This window comes from Phalacrocorax carbo, chromosome 3 (assembly GCF_963921805.1).
Source record: "Phalacrocorax carbo chromosome 3, bPhaCar2.1, whole genome shotgun sequence".
NCBI classification, from domain to species: domain Eukaryota; kingdom Metazoa; phylum Chordata; class Aves; order Suliformes; family Phalacrocoracidae; genus Phalacrocorax; species Phalacrocorax carbo.
The window spans coordinates 14,311,684-14,338,060 of record NC_087515.1 but is presented as its reverse complement, the minus strand read 5'-3'; the positions used below and the strand labels follow the sequence as shown (position 1 = coordinate 14,338,060).

The window sequence follows — 26,377 nt, the reverse complement described above, 5'->3', positions numbered from 1 at the left end:
CAGGCGCAGCACGGGCCCGACGGCTCACCACACCCCGGCGGGCAGGGCCGGCAGGTTCCCTTCTTCCGCGGCAATAACTCGTGACGCGAGCGTGGGTAGGCAAAGGCATGCGGGCGTGTGCACGTGCATATGCACGTGCACGTGGCGTCTGCCCACGCGTTTCGGTGCGGAGGAGCCTCTGTGAGATCCCCCATGGGAGCTGCGGGTGCTGGCGGCGGCGCCGCCCAGCCCTCAGGGGAGGCGCCAGGGCACCTCGGCGGGCTCATCTGTGGGGAGTTTCTGTCCGTCTGTCCGTCCGTCTGTCCGCATCAGCTCGGTCCCGTCACTGCGTGATGTGTTCGCCCTGTTTTCTCTCAGGCGACGTTCGCACAGGATCGGGAAGTTAGAACATGTAAAACCAAGTTTTTCAGTCACATAGGTGAGGAAAATGATAGTGTGTCAGATTTAAAATAGATAAGAGAGAAAACTTCAAGTACGATTAGTAACCAGGCGGGATTTCTTTTGAATAGGCATGGTCTAGGTACCTGCGAGCCTGAAGGTGGTTTGGACACTGACATGCAGTTGAATTGGCCTGACAAGATTTAAGAGGAGATGGGGACCGTGCTTTGGTCTGTTCCTGTATTTATTTCAGCACCTGTCCAGGTACCTATAGGAACATAATTCTCCCATCGTTTCTGAGTTGTTCACTTTCATCAGGTGCACCTACATTAGAATAGGAGGAAAAAAGGCCATGTCCTCCTGCCTCTTCGAAATTGAATGAAACAGTTGAAACAATAGAGATGTTCTCTCAGAATTGCTAATTAAACTTGAAGGTAATCAAGTCAGAAACCAGAAGGCCATCACAGCAGGGGGCACCTTCTTGATATGGAAAGATGAACGTTCCGAAGATGGCTGTAGCGTAAAGGTTGTAATTTATTTTGCTATTAGGTGCAGCGTGTTCTAACATTAAATTTGTCATAAGGTTTATCAATCTTAGTTTCTTGGTCTTCAAAAATTAAAAGTCTTTTCATCATGCTTCCACATCTAACAATCATTAAAATTTGAGGAATACTTAATGCAGCTTTTTATTTAGATGACTTTAATAGGTTATTGCCTATTTGGTCTTTAATATACAGGCTGTAAATTTCAAATTTAATCAGATTTATGAGACCAAAATGCAGTTCAGTAAAAATATTGCTTTTCAACTTATTTTCCCACCTGAAACAATCCATTCTATTTATATCAGTTTTGACAAGAAAACCTATCGAAATTTATATAGTTAATATGTCAACTCACTGTCAGTTCCAGGAACTCTGAACCAAAAATGAGTGTTACAGAAATTTTTAAAACCTAGTAAAAAAATTCAGTTTCCATGTACTGCATTAGAAAAATCATTAAATCCATTAAGTTTATTTTATTAAATTTACTCTTAAAAAGTAAAATGTCTGAAATCAAAACAATTTTACTTGCTTACTCTTCATCTGTGTAGCAACAGGATTGTGATTCTATATGAAAAGTATGATATTCAGAAGTTAGGCTAATTCTCTGTGTTTAAATGTAACTTACACAGTAACAAATTTCTTTACCTTCCAAGTAATAGATCTGCATTAAATGTACGTAAGTTTTCCAAAATTAAATGGATACATTTTTAAGTGAGGTCTAACTGAAATGTAAAATAACTCTCCTTTTCACCACCACCACCTTTTCTTTTTCAGATAATTCAGACTATCTGTCAAAATGCAACTAAGAATTTAGTAAATAAATGAAAAACACATTTGCAGGGTCTGTCAATAATATTAAAATAAAAATTCCTCTTGTGAGATTTTCTGCTTTTTATTTTCAGGGAAAATTGGTAAAGTAAAATTTTCTGGGAATAAATAGTTGGTAAATATAATTACTTAATAAAAACAAGGAATATTTTGCTGTCCTTCTCACATGTGCCAGTTCCCCCAGTGTGCATGGTTTTTTACCCTTACAGTTCAGTTCTGGGGGCATCTGTAGCAGGTATGTGGGCAGGAGTACCACCAGCAGGAATTAATGACTGACAGTGGACTGATTGTTACTGTGGATATAAAAAATGTTTTTGATTGTTTATCAGTGGCCATTCGCCACAGACTTACTCAAGTCTGCTGCTTAAGCTTGCTTGCCTAAATGATTTGAAGAATATACATATATTTCTCAAAGAACAGTCAACAGGTTTTGTTTGCAGTAGGGATTGCTTCTGCCAGTTGGCACAAAGGGAAGCAAGTCTTTTGCAGTACTGTGCAATGCAGATTCAAGATTTTAGCGTAGTGCTTCTTACTAGTTCTAAGCAGGGAGTAGATAACAAAACCTTCTGATACAAGATTTTTCAGAGAACAATCTTAATCTTTAACTTTCTTCCAAGAGTGTAAGAAAATTATCCATATGAAGTCTTGTGCTACTGTGGTGTCTGAACTAGCACGTTTAATGTCACCTTGCAAGACATCTGTGCTGCTGTTTTGATGCAGTATTTATCTTCTGTTGCAGGGTTTGTTGTTGGGTTTTTTTCCCTAAAGCCTTTTGAAACAGATGATCTGATTGTGGACTACCAAAAAACACTACCTGTAAAAAAAGATGTGGTAAGTTTAAAGTAACTATAACTATAATCAGCATAGCATTTATTATGACCTTTTTAACAATGAGCTGCTGTTTGTAAAAGCTGCTGTTAACATGAATTTTAAATTAATCAATTCCATGTGCCAGGTGTCTGGTACTGCTGAAGAAAGAAGCAATTGTGTTGTATGCCATTTTTGCACAATAGTTGATTTGCTATTTGAGGACTGGGGAAAGGGGGGGAATTGAGGAGGAAACCCACTCATTGGTATAGCAGGATGAAAACTTGCAAAATTGTGTACTGCAGTTCTAAAGAGAAGATTTGATGGTCAGTAAATAACTAGGCAAAGATGATGTAGGTCTCAAGTAAATATATAATCTGTCTGTAAAACAAAATTGTAAAATCTGAGGTGCAGTCTTCCCACTGTTAATAAGTTAATTTAGTTAATAAGTTAATTTAGTTAATAAGTTAATTTAAATTTAGCCATTCATTTACTATTGATTTTCCTGGTGTCCATAAATACATATTTGTTGTTCCTTTAGCAAATGTTTCCCTGTTCCTTCTTTCTTCTCCTTTCTGTCACATTAGAACGTAGCTCATCTGAACTTTTATAAACTAATTCTTGCCTGGTTAATTAGCAGAAATTTGCTCTGCCTCAACTACATAACATCTGTGAGTCTTCAGATGAAGAAACCAAAGCTTATGTGAAAATAATTCAATTTATTATTCAACAAAAGAATTCAGAAATTACTCTTTCATTAAGTAAGCATGTCATATCATGCCTAAGTTTGTAAAGGGTTTAATGCCTTCTCAAATGAGCTCACACAGAATCATTATTTCATGTCTTAGGTTTTCATACAGCAACATTGACTGTCTGTCTTTGCTAGTTTCAAAATGAGAGAGAAGGATTTAAAATGAGGATTTTTAAAAATTTTTTTTTATTAAAGGGCTTTCATTTGTTGGATTCTCTTTGTTGGTCTGGAGAAAGCAAGCTGAATAGAATTGGTTCCAATCACACTACATCAAACAGAAATTCTATATACAATTTTAATACAAGATAAATATTGTATTAAAGCTTGGTAACTTTAATCTCTTTTGTGCACTCAGTAACACAATTATATTTTTGAAATATAGTCACTTTCTACTTTTGCAGTGCACTTTCCACTTGTGAAAAGTGCATGGTCACCTGCAAGAAGAAATGTTTGTGACATTACCTCACATTTTTAATAAAGGAATGGATAGTTCTGGTTCTTGGTATGCATGTGTGTCACAACCAGGTCAGGATGGCTACCATGCTTCTGCTGGGTCATCACTGTGAGACTGCTGGTATGAGACTAGTAGGTTAATCAGAAACACTGATGACTAGCAGTAAACAGTGAAGGGGTGAGGAGTTTCATATTCTCAGAACCTAGCTGAATTCCTGGCATATTGTCTTCCACCAGGGAGCAGTGAACCTCTTGGGCAGTCAATTCCCATTGTGCTTGAAAATCACTGACAGTGCTGCTTTTTATGTTGGCCCTCCAAAGTTTGAGGTATCACTGTGACTTTTGACCTCAGTAAGGTTTGCTGTGTGACTTAGAGAATAACAGCCATTGGTCATCTCTGTTTTACAACATAAGATTTGGTGAGTACTGTGGATGAAAGTGTGTGTGTGTGTGTGTGTAAGTTATAACAAGAGACAGGAACATCCTGCCTGATGAGAAGTGTACTATCCTGAAAAACTTCCAGTTGCTTACAGCTTTGCCAAATAGCACAAATACGTAGTTTGATGTTTTGTATTTGGAGAATGTCCCTTAGCTTGGAATTCTAAGAAAAGTAGGTAAAATTTATCTGTTTTTTTTCAACAAGGGCACAAAAAAATATTTCTGCCTGTGTTTTCTACTCTTTTCTCTGAAATACATGTTTTGGATGTGGAGGTATTTAGTGATTGGGGTTGTGGTGCCCTCTATGTCAGAAGTAATTTTTGGCCATCTCTGTTTTTGCCATCTCAGTTTGAATTTGCTTAAGTAAAAGTTTCGCATAGTTTTGCAGTGTGATAGAATTATAATAACAGAGGAATAAAGAGTATGTGAGGAACAAGTGTTAAGGCAAGAGGCCTCAAATTCTGTGAGTGTCTGGAAATGACAGAAATTCAATTGTTCTAGTAAATTCAGTCTAGATAATCACTTGTGCAATATTTATGAGAAGTTAATATTTTACAGTATTTTCAAATGTGGTTTTGAATAACACCAAGAATCACTGAGGATGCTGTTGGTCCTCCAAAGTTTGAGGTTGACAAAACTGACTGCAAATGTTAGAAGTTGCAAAGAAAAAGGTTGTATCAAAATAAATAACTAGATTATAGTGGACGGAAGTGGACAGAGAGAGAATATTCACACTTAAAAGACCAGTAGGTCTGACTGGCCTTTAGCAACCTAAAATCTGAATTAAAATGAATTTTCATGTTCTCCATAATAAGTTTCTCCCTAAGTGTTTGAAACTATTAGCTTCTCTGAGGATTCTCTGTCCTGGGAAGAGCAAAACCAAGATAAATGGTCTCTTTCAAAACCTGCCTCAAAACGCTCCTCAATATTTACTATATATTTATAATTTGGCACAGTGAAGGATTGATGAGATCATTAACCATGGACTAGGATGACTCATTTCCCTGTCCTTCATGACTGCTTCTGCTGAGCTCTTTACTTCTCCTGGCTGCCCGAAGGAGAAACTCTGGCATGCTCTGAACAGGCTTCCAGAGGGTTGGAGGAAACCAACCCATTCTTTTACAGTCCCCAAAGGGGACCAGAGGATTCTTCAAATCTCATGAATTGTCTGTGTACTGAGAGCACCTGTGATGCACTCAAAGAGATTTTTCATTCATTTTGTACAGCTGTTAGTCATTAGACTCCACAAAAATCAGGAGATCTGTTGGTGTCATTCACAATCTCTTACTTTCCATGGGGCAAAGCTCTTGGTATTGGTATGATCAGGATTTGACTTTCATTAACATGTGTAACTTACAATCTTTCAGGCCCTATGGTAAAGTGAACAGTTATTCCAATTCCCTTCCAGGTTTCCTGTGGCTAGTAGGAAGAAAATCAGTTCCCATAGGTTTTACAATTGTTCTCCTCAGTAGCAGAATTATGCCATACTTTTGTTGCTCTGGGAAATTCTTTCTTCTTTCCCCTGTTGTAGCTTAAGGAACGTTCTAGTAGGGTTATGACTAGAAAGCAGACTAGAAATCCGCATAATGATAAATCACTTTTTATATCTTGTTGCGTGCCTGAACTTTGCTGATCTTTAAATATCCATTCTGTTCAAAGGCTGATTGTAGCAGTTATTAATAAAAATAAATTAGGAAGTAGTAAGAGAGTAGTCCACATCTACATGTTAATTTATGTTCTGCCACAAAATAAATTAAATTACAGGGCATTGTGACCATACTTTGAACGTGAGAGTAGGGAAAATACTCATACTGTCCTCAACCTGTTCACTTGAAAGAAAAGCAGTTGCTTTAGACTTACATTGCATCTCAGAGGAAGACCAATTCTTGTTCAGTTTTGTGAATTAAAACATTATTAAAGGCAAAATAGTTCTTTTTTTTTTTTTTTTTTTGGTCCTTCTGTCATCTTGAGCCTTGGTTTTAGCATATTTGTCTGAATTGCCTAAGGTTCTCTTTGGCTGTGTAGTACCTCTAGATTTACTGATAGAGTGGCCTGAAACAAACACAGTCACTTTACTAAGGATCAAAAGACAGCTAAAAGAAGATTTGCAGTAACAAATTTTGAAAAGAAAAGAAAAAAAGCTTATCAGAAAGTTGTTAGAGATGTGGGAGTCTATTAAGAGCTGGAGAATACTTTTTGTCTTTGTATGGATTCACACAGAGCAAAAATATGTTGGTGGTCTGACATCCCAGAGTGGCTTTGAATTGTCTGAATCACAGAGCTGCATCATAATGACTCATTCTCATTGCATACTGACAGCCCTGCTGGGAAAGAAAGGCTGCCTCTTGCTTGTAGCAATTTCAGTTTGCACGTTTTTGTTTTCTCCTCCCACTGAAGTTTTTGTTCTTACAGACATCTACAGTTGAGATTGCCTTCTTCAAGAAAACAGGCGCTGTTTTGCAGGGTCAGTAGGTCATTGATTTCTGTATTAGAAGCAAGTATTCACTTCTCCAAATTGAAAAGAAGTATAAAATGCTATCTAGTGCCTCTAGGGGCTTTTCTATAACTGAAGTCCCTCCCATGTCAATGCACAAGAGGATGGTAACACAAGCACCAGTTGCAGATTTGTACTGTTTGTGTACACCTTTCCTTTACATGCATAACATCTAAACACTTTAGAATAAAGATGCTAATCCTTATAAAACAAGAAAGTGAGCAGCCACTGAAATAAAAGCCTTTCTAAAATAAGATGATCACCAAGTGCCATGAATTCTTTGTATTCAGTTCCACTCAGCTCACAGCTATCCTGTCTGGGATGAAATGGTACATATACTGTGTTTTTTGCCACCAGAGATCAGTCCTAGAATGAACTGGGACTATCTATATGTTCTCCTAATGTCTCTGGAGGTAGATGAGACATTATGTTTTCAGGGCAGATTTCCAAATTTATGCTGGGGGGAGAGGGGGAACCCCAAACATCCTTTTTTTTCCAGAAATTGTGATTATCTTTTTTTTACCCCATCTTATGCTTATCATCTTCTATAACCTTGGTGACACAATGGGTGATCTGTCCTTCCAAAAAGTAATAAAAATTGTTACTCCCTGCATTTTTCACAAGGACCTTTCAGGTATATGTTAGTATTACTGCCAAAATCTTGTCAGCACACTTGGGCTGAGAGCTTATGACTTGATGTCTGGCAAAAGTCCTACAGGATTTGCTTCTAAAAATTGTAAGCCTGCACAAGATGAGGAGAAATCAGGGCAAAGAGGCATAGTGATAATGCCCTCCTGAATAAAGCATTCTTTCTTAGAACTTCCAAGGAGTAGGTTTTGGGTCTCTGTTTCTACTGGTGTCTTGATAATGTTCTCAGATCTTCCTGTCCAGATTTTCTTTTTTAACTTTATGAACCCGTGCCTTGCCTCTTCTTATCCAGGAAATTGACACTTAGGTTATTTAATTCAAGTTTTCCTTTGGAGTTGCCAGTAATTCTAAGGCTGAGCACCAATTCATTGTTCCCATGCTGCATGCTGACATGCCACTTCAACCTTAAATGCAGTTAAGCTTTGTAAAACTGTTTAGGGAAGTTTTTCCCTTATTGTCAAATAATCCTTCTTAGAATCCATTTATAAACTCTTCTTTTTCAGCAAAAGCTTTTTGGAGTGGTAAAAATGCATTTATACATTTATGCATTACATTTTAATGAGTATTTTTTTTAATTACAGAAATCAAGTATAATAACTTAAAATTTTCTCAATGAAATTAAGTAAATGTGTCATCACAGGGTCTCTGAATGCTCAGAAAAAAATAATTAAGATTTCTTGACCCTTAGGGACATGAGGTTTTGTTTTGATGGTTTGTTTGTGGTTTGTTTGGTTTTTTTTTTCCTGACAATGGCTAAGGTTGGGGAACCAGAAGGTTTAGCTTAAATTTCTTAGGTTTATTTTATTCCATTAGTTCTCAACTTCTCTCTGTTTTTTTTCTCAATTTTTGCTCTTGTCTTTATGAACTAGACTATGGGAAAAGAGTTAGGATGGTATTTAGTCAAAAAAAAAAAGAAAAGCCTTTGGGGAGTTCATGGTAGTCTTTCTATTTGTAAAAGATGGTATAAAGAGGATATACAGGATGTTCAGTGCACAGACTCGGACTTCTGCGGCCTTCTGAGGGTAGGAATTTTGCCTAAATGCTCTCTTGAACTCCCTGATGAAGCTTTTTCCTTGTGATTTTGTCTCTTAAGTTTTTCTCTGAACCTTGAATCACCTTGATGGGAGAAGGTTGCCTTCACATTTGGTGGCTATGAAATACGCTTTGCAGCTGGACTGGCATAGAAACAACTATCATCAGTATAGCGTTTTATTGGTCTGCTCTGTTGAAGGTGTAGTCAGGAAAAGGGAGATAAGATCTTTCCATAGATGGTTGTGATCTGATAAATAAGCATGTGTGTTGTTTAAAACTATGTATTCCATTTGCAGTGCTGCTCAGTCATACTTTAATACTTCTTAGTCTAATGACTTTAGACAAGTGATTCAAAGCATTTATTCAAATGCTTCTCAAGAAAACCCAATTAAAAAAAAAGAACTTTCCCTCCTCTTATTCCTCTGCTCTCCTCTTTTAGCTTGTTACCTCAGTCCCCACTCTGCACCCATGCAGAGCCCCAAAGTGAATAATAAGTCTCATGTGGGAATGACATTTGCATGACCTTAGGAAAACTAGGTAGAATTGCAGCTTGAATCGGAAATTGCTGCTGCTCTTTTATTGGTGTTTTTTAGGTTATGTATTATTCAGTCTTACTGGCATTAGCTTTTTCATCTACTAAAATAATGCTTTATTACTCTTCTGCAGACTTAGAAAGGTTATCAACAAATGTGTGTTGTTTTCCTTCTTTTCTATAGATAAGTATGTTTTTTTAATAGCTGAATTTAGATTGCAGAGGTGACACTGAGACTAACTGGCACAGAGCCAGATTCTGATAGCATCACAACGTGGTATGGGTCAAGACTTAATTTAGTCTGGCTTCTAGTGTGAACAGATTCTCCACTAATACTATCTCTTCACTCCTGACATAGAATAATAGCTATTTCTATTTACATCTCATTTTTAAGCCATAAAATTTCTATGCTAGTACTAAAAAGGGAAGAAAAGTACAGGCTAAAGACAGTATCCTGGCTATATCTGAATTGTTTCTGGAAGAACAGAAGTAGGTGTTGGGGACTAGATTTTTGTTCTGCTACCTTTATTTATTCATTTTTAAGAGAAGATAAGGCTTGCATCTTCACGTTGCCTCGTTAGTGTAGCAATATATGTTGGTTTACGTTGCAAAGCCCTTCAGTTCCTAACCTAAATGAATCTGCTGCAGGGATTCAGTATGTGAAACCTGGGTTTTGCAGAGACTACAGGTTGTTGTTAGGGAAGTTAGAGCTACTTTATACTTGTAAGTAGTATTGTGTCTTGATCTTTTTGTTTTTAAACATGTAGTAGAATCACAACCACATTTTCCATTCTTCTAGTTCTTTATCTCTCCTTGCAACGATTTTCTCCTTAAAGTCCTTCTTACAAAGCAACAAAGTGTATTCTGTCTCTCTCTCTCTTTTTTTAATAAGCCATACTGTTCTGCATTTCTGGCAGTCTAGTTTCTGGTCTTTCCAGGTTTTCAATCAGTTATTTCGGAAGTCTGCTGCTGGTTTTGTTTCCTGGTATTTATATCATCTTTGAGCTTTATATGCATGGGATCTTTAATCACCATTTTCTGGCATCTTAACATCTTGAATTAATTTAAAGAGATGAAAAAGATCAATAGGTAAGGTCTTAAATATTCTTGTAGCCAGGTGCTCCTATATTTTGCATGCAGAAATCTTCCAGCTGCTGTCAGGCTGACAAATGAACCGAGTTTTGAATGTGTCCCCTGTTTACTTTAATGGCTGATGACTGTTCAGGTATTCCAAACTCCATGTTCTGTCTCTGCATTGAAGCGCATAGGCCAAATAGCAGGGAAGCTTCATATTTATTAGTTTAGTATATAGTAAATTTCTGGTTTAGTGCTGTCAGAAATGGTTAATTTTAAACATTTATAAGTATCTTCAGCCTTAAACTCCAAACACACCATCTTTTAACTGCTTCAGACTTGCACAGAGGGCACTTGGGGGAGGAGGAGCTTATTTCAGTAGATGGCTTTTAAACCTTAGAACTGAAAATGTAATACTTTGTCACCTCTATTCCCTAGAATTATTTTTTGAATTTGCTATAAATTTGCTATAAATCAACACTGTCTCACTCTAGCATGTATACAGATATTTCAGTTAGTCGTAGATATTATTTCATTATTCCAACCTTTGCAAACAAGATTAAAAACTCTATAGCAGGTACTATATTCTCTGATATTATTTATAGTAAGGACTGGTATCAAAAAACACTGTCCTGCTGTAGGAAGGTCCCACACTCAGAATGTACAGAGTACCTGTTGCCACTATGTAAAGCCTTAAGATTGTTGACACAGAAGTTGGAAAGTAATGCAGTATGTGGGAGAAGAATTTAAAGGGCATTATAAACTATGTTATAATCATACTACTAGAATAATTGTTGTAAAATTCAGGAGATTAGATTTCATAAAGATTTTATTGTTACTTAATGACTTAGAAATACAAAAAGAGGGAAATCCCATGGGTCTAAGCACAGCCAAAATCTTTGCCAAGTTGCAATTTGGAAAGATGCCATTTAACCTCCAGGAAAAAGTCCTGCCAGAAGCTTGGACTAATAACAGTGTTCAGACTCACTGCCTAAATAAATAGATTTACAGTCTAATGGATGATGATGATACATAAAAATATATTAACAAATCCCAATAAAGGGATAACACCAACATCTTAGTCCTACATATGACTGAAAATAAACAGAGCACTTAAGGGAGCAGAAAGTGTTTGTGCTGGCCTGATTTCCTAGGGAAAACAGATCTATGCAGTCTTGTCTTGCTGACTGTCCTCATTTTAATACATTCATAGCCCCTGGCCATGTTCAGCCAAACAAACAGAGGCATAACTTGTCTCTAAGACTATTAGGTTTTTTCTAGATTTGTGAAAAAGCTGGATAGATAAGGAGAAGAGAAATATAGCAGTCCCAGATTGTGTCTCCTGCATGAAAACGCTTGTGTTATTATGTAACAGAAAATTCAACCTCTGGGGGATGGGAGGCGGGAGTGGGGAACCATTAAATGCCCTGAGAGCAGAAAAAGCGTCAATTGCTGCTTGCAGTCAGCTGAGAGACAAATCAGCTGGAAGCCAGGCCTCGCTTGTGTGGCCTCACATTTTTCAATGAAATTGAAAGTTGCTGATGCCACAGGGACACCTTTATGGTGGTTCCCAGCTGCAGCAGCGCTGGCTACTTCCTTTTCACATTTAGTGCTTTGTCTGCACCCACAAAAACAGCTGTGAATTTCTGGAACAGAGCTTCTTTAAGGAAGAGATTCCTCTTCCTCAGTACACAACAGGTTGCAATTCTAAGTTACAATTTTAAAAATGCTGATGGGTAGGGTAGGCCTTCAGTCTCCAAGCTTTTGAGGATTCATAGAAAAATTGTTTGCTGAATATGACTAGAAGATGAGTTACCTGTCTTGGGGTTGTTGTTGTTTTTTTGGGGGGGGCCCCAACCCAAACCCAAACCAACCAGCTACCCCTGTTCTGATCTTTTTTTCATCCTAGTGATATTTACTTATACACCAGAACTAAAAGTGAGACAGATTCCTTGCTCACATCTCTGTTTGAATAAAATTCAAGATGGAAGAGTAGTCTGAGATGCAGAAAAAGGATCACTTCGCAGAAATAATTATCTCCTAATACTTCTACAGCCTTCATAATTTCCCTAGGCATGATGAATTCACAGCTCCTGTAATGTTTGACTTTCTGAAGAAGATTAAGTAAAATATAATTGAAATTTAAATAAAGCCAATGCTAAAGCTTACTGCTTTGTGTGCTAATGCAGCAGCAGTCTGCATTTTTTGCAGCACATGCTTCAGTGCTACTGTAGTCAAATATCTGCCCTTGGAAAATTTTACAGATTTCTCAGGTGGAATACTTACCTTTACATTTTTTATAGTTTCTGGAAGCAAACCTCATATCTGTTATTCAAATGGCTAGTTGAAAAGTGAAAGAGAAGCCTTGTTGATAAATATTGCTGGGTGGTATGAGGCATTGGTTTTACGTATAATTCTGGCAGCTGGTAGATTTCAAAAGTGAGAAACTTGGCAAGTTCAGCACAGGATAATCTTCAAGCTGCAAGTAGCTTAGATGAAGCCAGAGGATGAAATTAAAGCAAGAATGACTTATCCTAAAACTGATTCACCTGCATTCACCAAATGTAAGAAAACTCTGAGAGTTTTTTCTTTCGTTGAGAGTGCAGTTCAGTGCCACCAGCTAGAGCTTTGCTTACAGAGTGCTTGCATAATAGAGTACTTATAATTTTTCCCATTTGTAGATTGTTTTTTTTTGACTAGAAAACATTTCAGTAATGGTTTTCAAGCTCACTTAAGTGAAGGATGAGGTCTTTTCTTTTTGAATTTCCAAAGTTGCATTATTTATTAATATCAGGGTAGTGCCTTTTAGAGACCCTGCTGTACCACTCACTATACAAACACCGTGTAAGAGGTTTGTCAGTTTCCAGAGAAATAGTAGTCCAAACTCAGTACTGCAATGGAACTGGTTTGCTTACTTATTGCTTAGGAAATAATTTTCTTATTTTTAATGAGCTATGTTAAAATAGGGCCTAGAAATCTTAATCACAGCAGAAGAATTGGGTTACAGTCTTTGCTACAGGACTGGCAGAGCACACTGAGAACTGGCTGCTCCTTAAGGCAGTGCTGAGGCAGTGACACTGGGGGGAGGGAAGGGGTCCCCACCAGCCAGGGCTCACTGCCCACAGTGCCTGAACAAAGCATAGCCTTGGTCAGGTTCAACTGAGTCTAGATCATCACACAAACTCACAGTGGCGAGGCAGGTCCAAGGTCAAGCTAGCCCAGGGGCTGGGAATCAACAGGATCCATGGCTGTGACAAAGCTCGATACTAACACCATGATAACCTAGCTTATGCAGAGACTGGTGGCCTTGGGCTGGGCTTAAGTAGAGCTCCTGGGCCCATGGGCAGAGGTGTGTTTAAGGTCCTCAGGTGAGGCTGGTCAGGGCTGTTAAGGCCTATTAGCGCACTAGAGGTCCTGACAAGAACTCTTTCAGTGTTAAAGATAGGAAGATAGAGTTGTTGTAAGATGTACTTGGAGATGCTGTAGGGAGCTAATGTAGAAAAAGGCAGAGAAAATAATGTTTTCATAAGGCAGCTGTGTGAACAGCTGCATCTTGTCTGAGTTTATATTTTTAATAAAAAGATCTGAAGGCTACGTAAATAACGGAAATCACTGCAAACCCTCTGTGTATATACAATCAGTACATTGCAGGAACTGTCATGGTAGATACTGAAAAAGGATGAGAAAAAGAGTGTCGAGAAGTGGCATTGCAGACAAGCCTGGAAGGGTTTTTGTTTTGGTTTGTCCATAATGCAGTGTGAAAGACAGCGTGAATGTGTTTGCGGAGGAAAGGGTAAAGAGGCAATGGAAATGGTTGTTGCTAGCTGAGGGGGGATCAGGCTGTACCAATTTACATGCATGCATATTAAAAGCTCTAGTATCTTGTTCAGGAGGTGATGAAGAAGGGGAGGGGTTGGACATTTAAGAGGTCTGATACATTTTCATTACTGACAAGGAAAATAATTATTAATGGTAGCATTTTATACTGAGAGTCATGTTCTGGAAGAACTGCCTGGTAGGTTGTGGCAGCATTGCTCGTAGAGATTAAGCATCTGGACAAGAGGTTCAGTGGTTGACCAAGACTATTTTGAAGTCTGCTTTGTTTCTTTGGAGTGTAATAGAGCTTTCCAAGCAGATGAAACCTAGTCCATGGTCTTTCCTCCCACACACAATTTACATCCTTTTCTCCAAAAGACCGCTTGGTTGTCTTGGAATAAAGAGCATTTCAGCCTCATAGCTCACATACAGGGCAGATGGTGCCCTTGCAGAATCAGCATGTTGTCACCTGTAAGTACAGTGGTTAGAGCAGTTCTGCAGTGCAGTCACTGGGATGTCAAAAACAGAGGAAAGAGAAATTTCACTTTAGCAAATGCTGCATACAACAGTTTTATGAATTGGTTAATGCTATTCTTTGGCTTGCTGCAGTGCAGCTGGCAGAAAATTATTAGGGTGAAACACATACGCACAAAAAAGTACTGTGAATTAAAAAAAAAATGTAACTGGTTTCTGCATGTAGTAGGTTGAGGGAATTAGAGGGAATTTAATATATCCATAGCTGGCAGGTTTAATTTGTCAGCTTTTAGCATGGCTTTAGATGATAATGGGCCCCAGTATGAATTTAAAAAACATGCTACCTTTATCAACATCAAGGAATACAGAAGTATGAATACTCAGTTTTCTTAAAGTAAATACAAAGTTGTCAGCTGCAGTCTGTTCCTAAATTGAATGCAATATGGAGAATGTATGCGTACATTCCCTTTTCGTTTGTGTTACTATTTTTATTGTAATTTAAACACTATATTAACATATTGCTCGAGTGAATCATTGTTTCAATTACTGAATTCCATTTTATATTTTCTTCTTAAAAGGGGCAGAAAGGCGAAGAGTTTGAAAAATAATTTAGATGGAACACAATTATTTAGGGTGCCATTTTAGGAAAAAATGGTGAAATTTTTACTGTTAATCTAGAAAATACTATAGGAGTGAAGAGAATTGGGCATCCAAGTAAGAGGTAAGTACTACACTACTTAAACAGTCTGGAGTGAAAGGGCCTTACATTACCAGAAGAGACTTCTTTCAAGAAAGCAGTCAAGCTTTGCATGAGCAAGGACAATATAAAAGGGAAAGAAAATGCAAACATTGGAAAAGTTGATAATAGGTTTTGTAGTGAGAACAAGATAAGGGAATGGAAAAATCTATGACTTCATAGAGGGAGTCAGACAGGGAAACACCACTAGAGACCACAGTGTTTGATTTTGAAAATGTTTTAGTGAGAGGAATTCATACTTGTTTGAGTCAGTGGGGTTTTCTTTTGGATATGATTCTGTGTTGCATCTCTTGAGAGTCAGCAGTAAAGGTTTTGTTTTGGGGAGCTATACCACCCCAGATCCTGACTGATTGCTACCAAGGGTTGTTCTCAGTTAAGGTGGCATCCTCCAAGATGCCACTAAACCAATACGCTGCTATAGATAATCCAGAGCACTTGATATTGCACATAAATCTATTTCCTTTCCCTTCTCCTGTATCAGTATAGACAAACTAATGAAGCTTACCAAAGCACATCAGAAAGAGAGAGATGTCATCCCTGTCAGAACAAAGCAGTCTTATATTTGATTTTGCATTTCTGTCATGATCAGTGGGCTCACACACAGGTACACAGAAATACAATCTCTCTTTATTGAAGGATAAGAACAGAAGGAGGGGAAAAAAAAAAAGATTTATTGCTCCTGAGGTGGTTGGGTTTTATTTTGAAGTGTCATGTGAGAGGCAGAAGCGTTCCCAGACAGTATGCCAACTTATGGAAAAAGAAAGACTTCTGTGTATTCAGGCAGCTGCTTTACTGGTGATGGCTGCATTGGCATTTTTTTTTTTCCTGGACTATGTACTAAGGTTTTCCTGATGCAAGGGCATGTTAATGATATGTCTTACCCCAAAAATATATTTCAGAACACATCTAGAGGAATTTAAAATTGGTGAGCTCGTCAAGCCATGTAAAAAATGAATAAACATCACTGGTGAAGGGCTTAGGTTGACTTCACTAGGAAACCAGCCTGTTGCAATGAATCAGATTGCTTCAAGGAGGTGTTAAAATCTATAGAGTTTTTTTTTAATTTTTTTTTTTTTTTTACAGAGAAGGAAACTGACAGTTATAAGTTTAAAAATTAGCAGGGTAGAAGAGCTGAGGCTGCACTTGAACAAGCAGCTGAGCTGGCCAAACAGCTTACTGCCTCTGAAAACGGGAGGTCTCGCCACCTCACCTTCCTGCCGTGCTTCCTTCTGCACTGCCCTGCCCCTTCCTTGGACGTTGCTAATACCCCGGAGACCCATCCTTTGTCAGGACCCAGGTCTTGACAGGTTCCTCTTTGTACAGGCAGGTTTTTGTCAGGTTGGGGCTCACACTGTCATGGTGATGGCAGTGGTCAGATAAGCACCGGTGCCATCTGGCCCCTCAGCTGTAGGAGTGCGGCTCTGAAGTGCGGCAAAGGGGGCCACCCCCATTCCCGCAGCAGTGAGCTGTTAGATCAGGTCATGCCATCTCACACGGCTGTGTATTGTGCTGCAGGATGAAATGGATGCGTAAAACATTTGTGTTAAATATCAAACCTACTTAACTGTGTTACAGATAAAACCTGCCCTGACAAAATTGCTTCTCCATTGGAGTCAGGAGTTGAAGTATAATTTGACCATGAAAAGAAACAAATACTGAAAAAAATCCATATTTTTAAGTGTTCTCTTTCCCCCAGACTAGGTGTTCTGCAAGACAGTATTTTGTTTCTTTGGGGTGTCTGATTTGTAAGTGAAGATGTAGAAGTCTTATGTGCAAAAAGCTGGCTTTAAAGGAGCTGATTGGGAAGCTGATAGAGCTACAACCCTGCAATCCCCGATGGTGCTCATCAGAGGCTGTGAAACCCATTTTAAGAGCTGGATAAATGCTGAGGGGATATCCAGCTTTCTGTTTTATAAGAAATAGCTGTTTTAAAGGGGGCTTGCTTCTTTCATCACAGCTGTTCTGTGTGGGCTGTAGCACACCTCTGATTAGATCAACTGTGTGGAAAAAGAATTGCTATGCCTTACCCTGCAGGGCTGTGGTTACTGAGTATACCCACTGCTGCAGGAAGACGTAGGGATTAAAGCTATGTTTTTGATCTATTTTCTCCAGTTTGTTTTTCAACTATTTTCCCCAAAGGAAAAAAAAAGAGCAAATAGGAAAAAAATTGTTTGAATCAAACCAAAGTCAGTAATTTATTCCAAAGGTTGATGTGGAGAGAGCTTTTACAAAGAAACAGGGAGTAATAGCTTTGACTCCTAGGTTTTGTCACAGTCCTTCCATTTTCCTTGATGCCATATATGGATACATATTTGTTCTTCCATGGTGCTATAGGATTTCAGAGAATAGTTGCATTTTGGTTAAGGTATAGACTGCAATTCAGGCAAGGTTGGTTGCTTTTGGGAGGAGGAAAAAAATTCTCTTTCTCTCCTGTACTACTGTTTTATTGTTTGAGAATTCTTATGGACACAGCCAAATTAGATGCAAAGCTAATTTCAGTTAAAAGAATTTGTGTGTTCAACTATACGTACATGTACAAATGGTGAACATGAAGCACTGAATTATTGCTCAAAAATTGTCCTTAAAAAAGAGGAATTAAATTATACACCTTGCAAAATTAATTTTTATTTTAATTGTCTTTTACAAATCTCAGAAAGTCTTACTATTAGCTGGAGCTGATTTTTTATTCTAGAAAGGTCTTGGGTTCTTATTGCTCCAGTATTAAGCTAGTGTGTGTATATTTTCTCAGTCTGTAAAAGTGTGTCTGTGTCAATATAGTATTCAGGTCTATTTTATGAAAATTATAATAAAATTTTTCTTACCAACAGCTGATATCAATCATGCCCTGCCCCCACCGCTGTTAGTAACCTTTAATGCTAAACAATGTTCCAAAAGGAAGATTTATTAGATCACCTATTTAGCGTCTCTGACATCATTCTGCCATGGCAATGACGTGATTTACATGGAAAAATATATTACCTCTACTTTTAGACAAAATGAGTTTATGATGATTAATGGTTTTACTGCAAGTATGAGAGAAACTGGAAATGGCCAGCCTTTTTAAAGTAAAACGTGGCCTATGGTCAGTTTTCCTCCTTATTTTCTTCACCTATTGTAAAATGGTTTTGCTTTTGAGTAAATTAAAATGTACAAATTATGTCTTGCAACTGATGTAAGCTATAAATGCAGGGTATCCATGGAAACATCACTACATAACTGGAACTGGAGACAAAAGGGAGAAAGCAATTAGCTTGAAGCACAGAGTCTAAACTATCAGGATGGTAGGGGACCTAGATCACATATTCCACGAGTAGGCAGCATCATTGAGGGAGCTGGATGTTTAGTCTGGGGAAGAGCAGCTAAAGGGTGGTCACCTCCAGCTGTCCCTCCTGGTCAGTGTTTCTATGATCCCATGGTACAATTGGCTTTGGGCAGTTTTCTGCTACATGCCTTAAAATGACACTTGAAACGGTTCCTTTAGCTTCATACAGAGCTGTCTTTTTCCTTAGATGTCATATAGATATCAGGTAGTACAGCAAAGCCTAACTAAGATGAGAAGACGATGCTGAATAAGAACTCTGAAATACTTTCTTCACATATGCTAAATGAACTAAAATCCAAAGCCCATTAAGGCAAAAGCTGTTCAACTATGGCTATACTTAAATTTAGGAAAAATGTAAATACTGGCATTTTTTCCAGAGGGCTCATAGAACAAATTTAGTCTGATAAAGAGAAGGCAAGTTTGAGGTGAGCACTGTCAGCAATTTAATCTGCATAGAAACTTTTGCATCAGTCACAGGATGTAATATTTGGGAATGAATAGAGGATAATTTGTGTACGACAGACCAAGCATGCTTTGCTGTGGGACCAGATTCTGACCAGTAGGCTGCTTAATTGCAGCCTGTGGTGAATGCCGGGGCATGGAGTACTGGTCTGTTGCCTCAGTGGAGCTGTGATGCACAGGAGGTCAGCATGTTGAAATGTGGAAAATGAACCATCAGGGGAAAATGAAAACTGGATGGATTTACAGGCGCAGTTTGTCCTTAGTGACAGTGACTGGATAAGTGTCTTTGAGGGCACACGTGGCAATGGAAAATCACTTGCTGTTGGATTCCGGGCCTGAAAATGCATTTGTGAGTAAAAGCAAAAGTATATTTAAAGTAGTAATTAAAAATACACTTATGCAAGTCGTACTAACATTTTCAGGAAGACAGCAGTATCACAACACGCATTTTGACTATGTTATTTTTAGTCACATGATTAATCCATGTCTTGCATTAGGCATACATTGAATTTACCATTCTATTGCAGTTCTTTGTACGCAGTCTTGTAATTTCGGCACTGTCCTTCACCGCTTCCTGCTAGCAATACAGACTCGTGAGGCCTCTTCAAGATTGAACCATCCTTCCTGAATTACACAGTTGTTTATTAGGAGCCAAGTACTGTTGTTCTCCTATTCTTTGTTTAAATGGCTTAGCTTCTCCTCTGATACAGGTTATTGATGTTCAGTTCCCTGCTGTGTGTCATTTGTTCATCTGGCTATTTGTTTTCTAACATGAGTGATTTCCTTGGAGGAACGGCTAGAAGAGCGTGGAAGGAGGTTTAACACATCAGTAGGCAGCATAGATACAAAGGGATATTTTGTTCTCTGGAGTAGTGGTGCTTCAGTCTCCATTTGCTGTCATGAACAGCAACTGTTTGTGACTGACTGTGTATTAGTACATGAGGCAGAAGTGTGTTGTGTTTTTTTTTTTTTTAAAATTTTTGGTGGTGTTTTTTTTTTAAGCTAGGGTGAAATCTGTATCAAGCCAAATCATCACTTGGCTGTAATTTCCACCCTTGTCTTCCCTGGTCTGTCATATGGCTCAGGTGGTCTCTATTAGACCCTTCATGTTACCAATTTTTCAAGCCTCCCAGGGAGCTATATGACAGCAAGCATTTCAGTGCCTGTGTGACCTGCCTGCACACTCTCTTGCCGTTAGTGGCCATGAGGCAGATGGGAGATGTGTTGAATTGAATCTGGAAGAATTTTTTCCCCCCCTAGTTGTAGGGCTTTTTTGTAATGCTCTGTTACTTATCCAGAATCCCACATGCTATAGCAAAATTCAGCCAGCCAGATGGTTGCGTGATTTCTCTTCTGACTGCTGCTGAGCTGGAGGCCAGTCCCTGTGAATCTCAGATATCACACCAAGTTTCACTGGTTGAAACTGCCTCAAAATCCAGTTGAGATTTGCACAGTGACAACTTGCGAGCTGAGAGGATGGGTCCTGTCAGCAGACGTATCATTTCCTTTCCAGCAATCCTGCTGTTAGCTAGTTGTTTTTGATCTGCCATGTCACCTCTGTTTCCCCTTGAACCATTGCCACGGCATGGTGCCAGCAACCATTTGCAAGGTTTTCAGGACAGCCCAAACTGTAGCTATAGCCAGGATGGAGGCTGGGACTCGCATCTTGTGGGGCTGTTCCCAGCCAGCGTGCACAGGGATCTGGGACCCTGGCTTCCCTAATGTGAGAATGCTGGTGCTTGGCTGGGCTGGTTGTGCATATGTAATGATGTAATGATATGTAGGATGTTACATCCTAAATTAAACATGCTGGTACCCCTCGTGCCGTGTTAAAGAGTTGCTGTTGTACTCTAGGCTTGGAATTGTGCTCCACTGGGCTTCAGCTAAGACCGCTGTACAGCTGTGTGGCATCCAACTCATTGCCACCTTCTTACAAGCTGCTTAAAATAATTATAGATATAAGTTGATGATGATGATTATTATTATTACTAATACTACCACCACCACCACCACTACTACCAGAGGTTTCAAACAAAGGAGTTTTGACTGACCTGTCCTGGAAGTTTGCAATGATGAGGTTATTGCTAATTCAGGTATGGGCAAAGGTTTTCTGTGGTTAAAAACTTACAGTTTCAAGGTGAGAGAACAGGACTTCTGGGGACATCCAAACCATAGTTTAGGAGGAGGTTGCAAGACATTTTCTGTTGGTATTCTTTTTCTGAATCATGTTTAAATATCTGAAAGAAACTAGAAAAGATAGGAAGAAACGCCACATTTTCCTGTTCCCATTTGCTCTTCTGGTAATTGAGATTGCAGCCTGCAGAGATGACAGGCACAATATGCAGAACTCTCTCAGTCAAGATGGAGCATTGTGGTTTGGGGTTTGTTTTCTCTGAGCCTTTATTAAAAATAGAGACAGTGGTGAGATTACTTCAGAGCTCTACTACAGTAATTCACTGGGTAGATACTGTATCTTCTGTAGTCACGTTCTCTGAGAATAAAAAAAATGGCAACAACAAAATCTCTTAGGAAGGGAATGTTTTTACCTGTGATTTGTTTTAGTAATTGTGGCACTGACTTTTACCACCATTCAGCTTACCATATTGCAGAAAGCTTGTGTTCTGATATCAATGCCTGCGTGTTCCACCTGATGTTGTCACTATCTATGGAAAAGGAGAGTGAAAACAAAGCTCAGAAAACTGTTTTTGAAGACGAGTAATAGCCAGAGCTGATGCATTTATGCATATATAAATATCTATATGTGTACATAGTACATATCTGTATACGTATGGTAAAAAAAAATTTGAGTATATCTGAAATACCTTCTGTACCTTATACTTGTTCCTTATGGTAAGATAAATGTAAATCTGTGTCTCCTTTCCATTGAAAAAATGCTTCCAATTTGTGTTTTCTAACTGCAGAGAGTTGGCTGTCCAAGGAGGTAAGCCCATGTGATGGTGAGTGGCTTCTGGGGAAACCAATGAGGAAACAAGAAAAGAACACTGCTAAAACCTAAAACACACTAATACAAAGGCAGCATGGAGGTAAAAAATGAAGACGATGTGCCCAGGAAACTCCCGGTAATTCTCCTTCACAGGGATCAGAGTAACATAGCATAGTCCCAGCTTAAATGTAGGCCAGCTGGATTTGTGTTCAGATATTTATGGGTAAACAAGGTAAATATGGTTGTTTGCTTACCAAGTTGTTTGCCTCCGGATGTAAAATAGAACATTTGGTTTTGTAACACCAGAAGCATTTTGGGGAAGAAAAGCTCTCCTAATAAACATCCTAGGTATTACATAGTTGCATGGAAAAAAGAAAAAAAAGCCCCAAGATTGTTTTGCAGTAATGGTTTAACACTATGATTCCTACCAGAAACTGCATACCCTAGTTGTTGTAGCAAGCAGAGGTTAAATTGGCTAAAAGCAATCATAAGTAGGATAGTACCTTTATTTCCTGTATTGTATGAGAGTTTGTGGTTATTTTTGGTATTGTTTTAAGTGAAGAATTCAAACTTTATGGCTGCTTAATCAGTCATCATCTACCCAGAGTTCTGATGACAGCCCTGCACAGGAGCTTCCTAGATGCTGTCAGTAGTCCAGTGCCTCACCTGTGTTAGCGCAATTTCACCTGCTGCAAGGCCAACAGCCATGCACAATCACTACCTTGAACTTATGTCAAAGATTAGAGAAGAAAAGCAGTAACAAAGCCCATCCAGCAATCCCAAGGCTGGAGGTCTGGTCTATCTATAGTTACACAAGCTTTATTCTGCCAGTACCTCAGCAGATAACATGTAATTACTGGATTGAAAACTGAGGTTGTTTACAGGGTTCTTAGGTTTCAGGTTTTCCTAGGTTTTTCTAGATTGTCATCTTTGTTTTTTCCTGTATAGTACTGGTGGGATTACAGAGGGACATTAATCCATACATGGATGCACACCTTGTACCCAAAGGAAATTCTAGAGGAAACTGCGAAGTCTTGCAGAGGCGTCACTCATGTCTGTATACAGAGAGCACTCTGCCTGCAACTGCAAAGCAGAACCGTTGTTCTACACAGCCATCAGTGTAACGAGTGGTTTGCTCCCCTTGAGCACAAGGGCTCGCAGATTGCTGGACTGTTCCCTCTTCGGTATGTAGTGTAGATTGAATCAGGCAGAGGAGCTTGGCCTTATTGTCTTGAAGCACCAGGAAAGACTGACGGACTACGTGGTGCACTCTTCCGTCGGCAGAGTGGCTACAGCGCTTCCAATGGCTGGTAACATCCCATGCTACGCTGTGTGGTAGTGGTGAATCTGGGGCCAAAGGCAGTACCAAAAACCACAGGGTAAAATTCCATAAGGAGCTGATTAGCAGTTTGCTGCCCTCTGTGCTTTTGAAATTAATTTCTGTTGATTTTTAAGACATTTTCTACAAAACCAGCATAACAGTTAAAACACAGGACTTCAATGCAATGCTAGAAACTGTCATCTAGGTATACACCTTTCTATTCAGTGTGATAAAATGGTAAAAGATATGGGGAATTGGTTAAAAAAAATAGCTCATAGGATTTACTCTGATTTTACTGCAAACTAACAGCTACCTTGTGTGTTATACCTAAAGCAACTGAAAATACCTATCTTGTATCTGTTGCCAAGTTCATAATTTACTTACTAGACTGTAACATAGTTGCAAGTTATTAAGGATTGAATCTCTGGATTAATTTGGTACAATACCATGCTAGCTCCGGTCAGAGCAAAAAAAAAAAGATAATTGGTACGTGGATACAAATTAGAGTTTAATATCCCATGCAGCTGTTTACATCTGCTTAATTAAGCAGCATTGACTTCACATTAGCATTGCTACGATACCAGAAACACACACTAGAGAAAAAGGTACAATCACATTAGCCACCCTCTTACTGTCCAATCAATGCAAGTCAGGTACTTTTTATTGCAGTGTTGTTTTTTAATGGGCAAAAAAAAAAGTCTTCACATTTCAGGAGGATCTTCAGGTCTGATACATTTGGTTTTGGTACAAGTGCCAGGCTTTTATAAAAAGACTGTGCTTCTGTAGGCAGGCAGTTTAAGCAATAACTGAAGAGCTCTAATGGAAAACACTAACTTAAATATAGTTGGAAGTCAGTGGGTGATTTTGCTTTTGGAGCCTATACAAGAGCATCACAGTCATTTTGTACAGTACAGAAGGTAAGTAAATACTCATCTAGAAAAACGCAGGGCTGTTTTAACACTGATGAAGTTCAAACACTTGACTAGGTGGCACAAATGCTTTGTTTTGTGCATTTACCAGCAGCTCTGGCAGAGCTGCTTGGTTTGCTTTTTGATTACGGATCCCCTGAAGTAATGCAGAGGCGCCTAAGTTGGTATTTTGAGAGGTACGTACAATTGGGACAGGCCTTGGACTAACACGAGGTATCGCTCTAACAGAAAAATTGTACTTTGGTCAGAACTGTCAAACTCTGTTAACCATCAGCATAAGAACACAACCTCCGTTGGTGCCATTTTTAATGATTAGAAATGATACATTGCAAAACAAAAAGTGAAAAACTTCCAGCGTGATACTTATAAACAAAGAACAAATAGAAAACAAAAAAGCTTCGGTTTTGCCTGATTTATAGTATTTATAATACAACAGATCATTAGTCTGAGGTAATACCAGTAATAACTTTCTAATACCAGTAATAACTTTCTAGCCCTGTAAGGACTGCTCAGAAATAAGAACAGTGATAGTAATGCAAGTTACCTTAAAAGCGAGATTTGATTATTAACTTCGTACTTAGGGATCTGTGGTTGCAAGTATAAAATTGGAAAGAAGTCTATACAGTAGGAACTGCAGAACACTGGAGTCCTGCATGGTGTGTCCTCAGCCCCTGCCAGTACTCGGACCCCAGTTGCTTATATAAAACCCAGACAATTCAACAGAAAGAAAAAAGACTTTGTTCCAGAATAGCCCTTAGGAAATTTAGAATACTGTTAGTTTGCATAAAATAGCCAAACAAAAGATGAATTCAGAAGTCCAAATTTTGGCATGAGGTAAAACCATGTGCATTTATTTCATCTGCATTTGAGAATTAGTAAGCATAAAATTAAATATGTTGACTGTAATGAATTCAGTCATACAAGTGCAAGTCTTCGGCTAGAATGTATTTTATGGCAGTTTATTTAAAAAATGTACCAGTAAATCATAAAAGAGGGATCATGTCCACTTAACGTTTATTGAAGTATACAGGAGGTTTTTTTTTTAGAATCAAATATGAGCATGAATATATGGCCAAACGTAAAATCTATCAAATTCAGTGAAAAGTTTCTGACTTTAAATAGTAGCTGTAAGAATGACCAATATATATTCTTTGTTACAACCGCCCTCACTCTACAAGTAAAAAAAAAATAAACATTCAGTAAACATTCTTTCCTAAGGTAGTTTCCCTTATATATCAGTGATTTATCCATTTGTTGTATACATAACTTTTTAAACATACCAATCAGTGGTTCTCACAATTGAAAAATAAAAGCACGAAAAAGTTTACACTCTTGTACAGGTAAATAAAAGATCATCTTGAATTAAACTGTATATCCTTAAGGGCATAGTATAGTTTCAATTTCATTACCTATTACATAATTCGCTTCTTACATACAAATATTGACATATTTGGCTTGTGCTTCAAAGCCTTTGTGTCTAGAAAGTCCATGTCAATGCAACTCATAACTTGAAATCAGTGGGGATGTCTTTACTGCTACTGGGTTTAACCTGTTCGTGCAACATAGTTTCTTCTGAGCTTGTGGCACTGCATTTTTCTGTGGCATCATCAGCGTCTGGGTCCATTCCTTCGGGACAAGGAAGCTTTAGAAGTTCTTCCCGCAACTGGGCCGTATGACGCTGAATATACAAAGAGAAGGCATACGGACATTAAGACCACAGTTAAAATGGTACATTTTGCAATGTTAGAGAACACAAGGCAAAAAAAAGGAGTAAGTAGAAAGGTGGAAACATACTGTTTCAATGACCGGATAAACCTTCCCCTGGATTTCAGGATTGCTACTTTCCTTGTAGCGACCGAATCATTAGCTAATGCTGCTAGGGGCAAATTAAAGGCACTACCACAGACAGAACTGCAGCAAACATGTGCATCAATATAAAATCATATGCTATTTGTCTTGCAGTTGAGTCATATCTGTGTTCTGCGATCACAGTGGAAATTGGCTTGGACTGTGGAGGGCATACAGTCACAACATATAGTTATAAAGAGTTCATGGTTTTGATGAGACCTCTCACAGAAATGGAGATACACTGTGTATACTGAGCGTAATAACAGTAACTCTATTTTAACCAGTCACATTGAAAGAATTCATGCCTAGCAATAGAAAAAAGAAGCCTTTAAATGCCTTTTTTCCCTTTTCCTTTCTCCTCAGGGGAAGGGAAAAAAAAATATATAGGTCTGTTGTCTGTGTGGATACAAAATACAGAAATGATAGTACTTGGCTAGGGAGGAAGAAAACATTGGAATAGTCACAACTTTTGATAAAACTTTAACACAGAGTAAAACTAATTGTAATGGACCACAGTTTAATAACTC

General features: G+C 38.5%; 1 protein-coding gene and 1 long non-coding RNA gene across 2 annotated transcripts in view; one reads left to right on the top strand and one right to left on the bottom strand.

Moving 5' to 3' along the window:
- Positions 1-14: 14 nt before the first annotated feature.
- Positions 15-25,261, top strand: LOC135312448 (uncharacterized). The gene is made up of 3 exons (XR_010371976.1): positions 15-418; positions 2,488-2,579; positions 21,730-25,261. It is a non-coding gene; the product is annotated as an uncharacterized LOC135312448 (long non-coding RNA).
- The window catches only part of BIRC6 (baculoviral IAP repeat containing 6), a 185,244-nt gene continuing 183,866 nt past the window's right edge, over positions 25,000-26,377 (bottom strand). The window contains 1 exon segment of the mRNA XM_064445901.1: positions 25,000-25,680. Coding sequence (XP_064301971.1) covers positions 25,504-25,680 — 177 coding nt within the window. The 3' untranslated portion in view covers positions 25,000-25,503.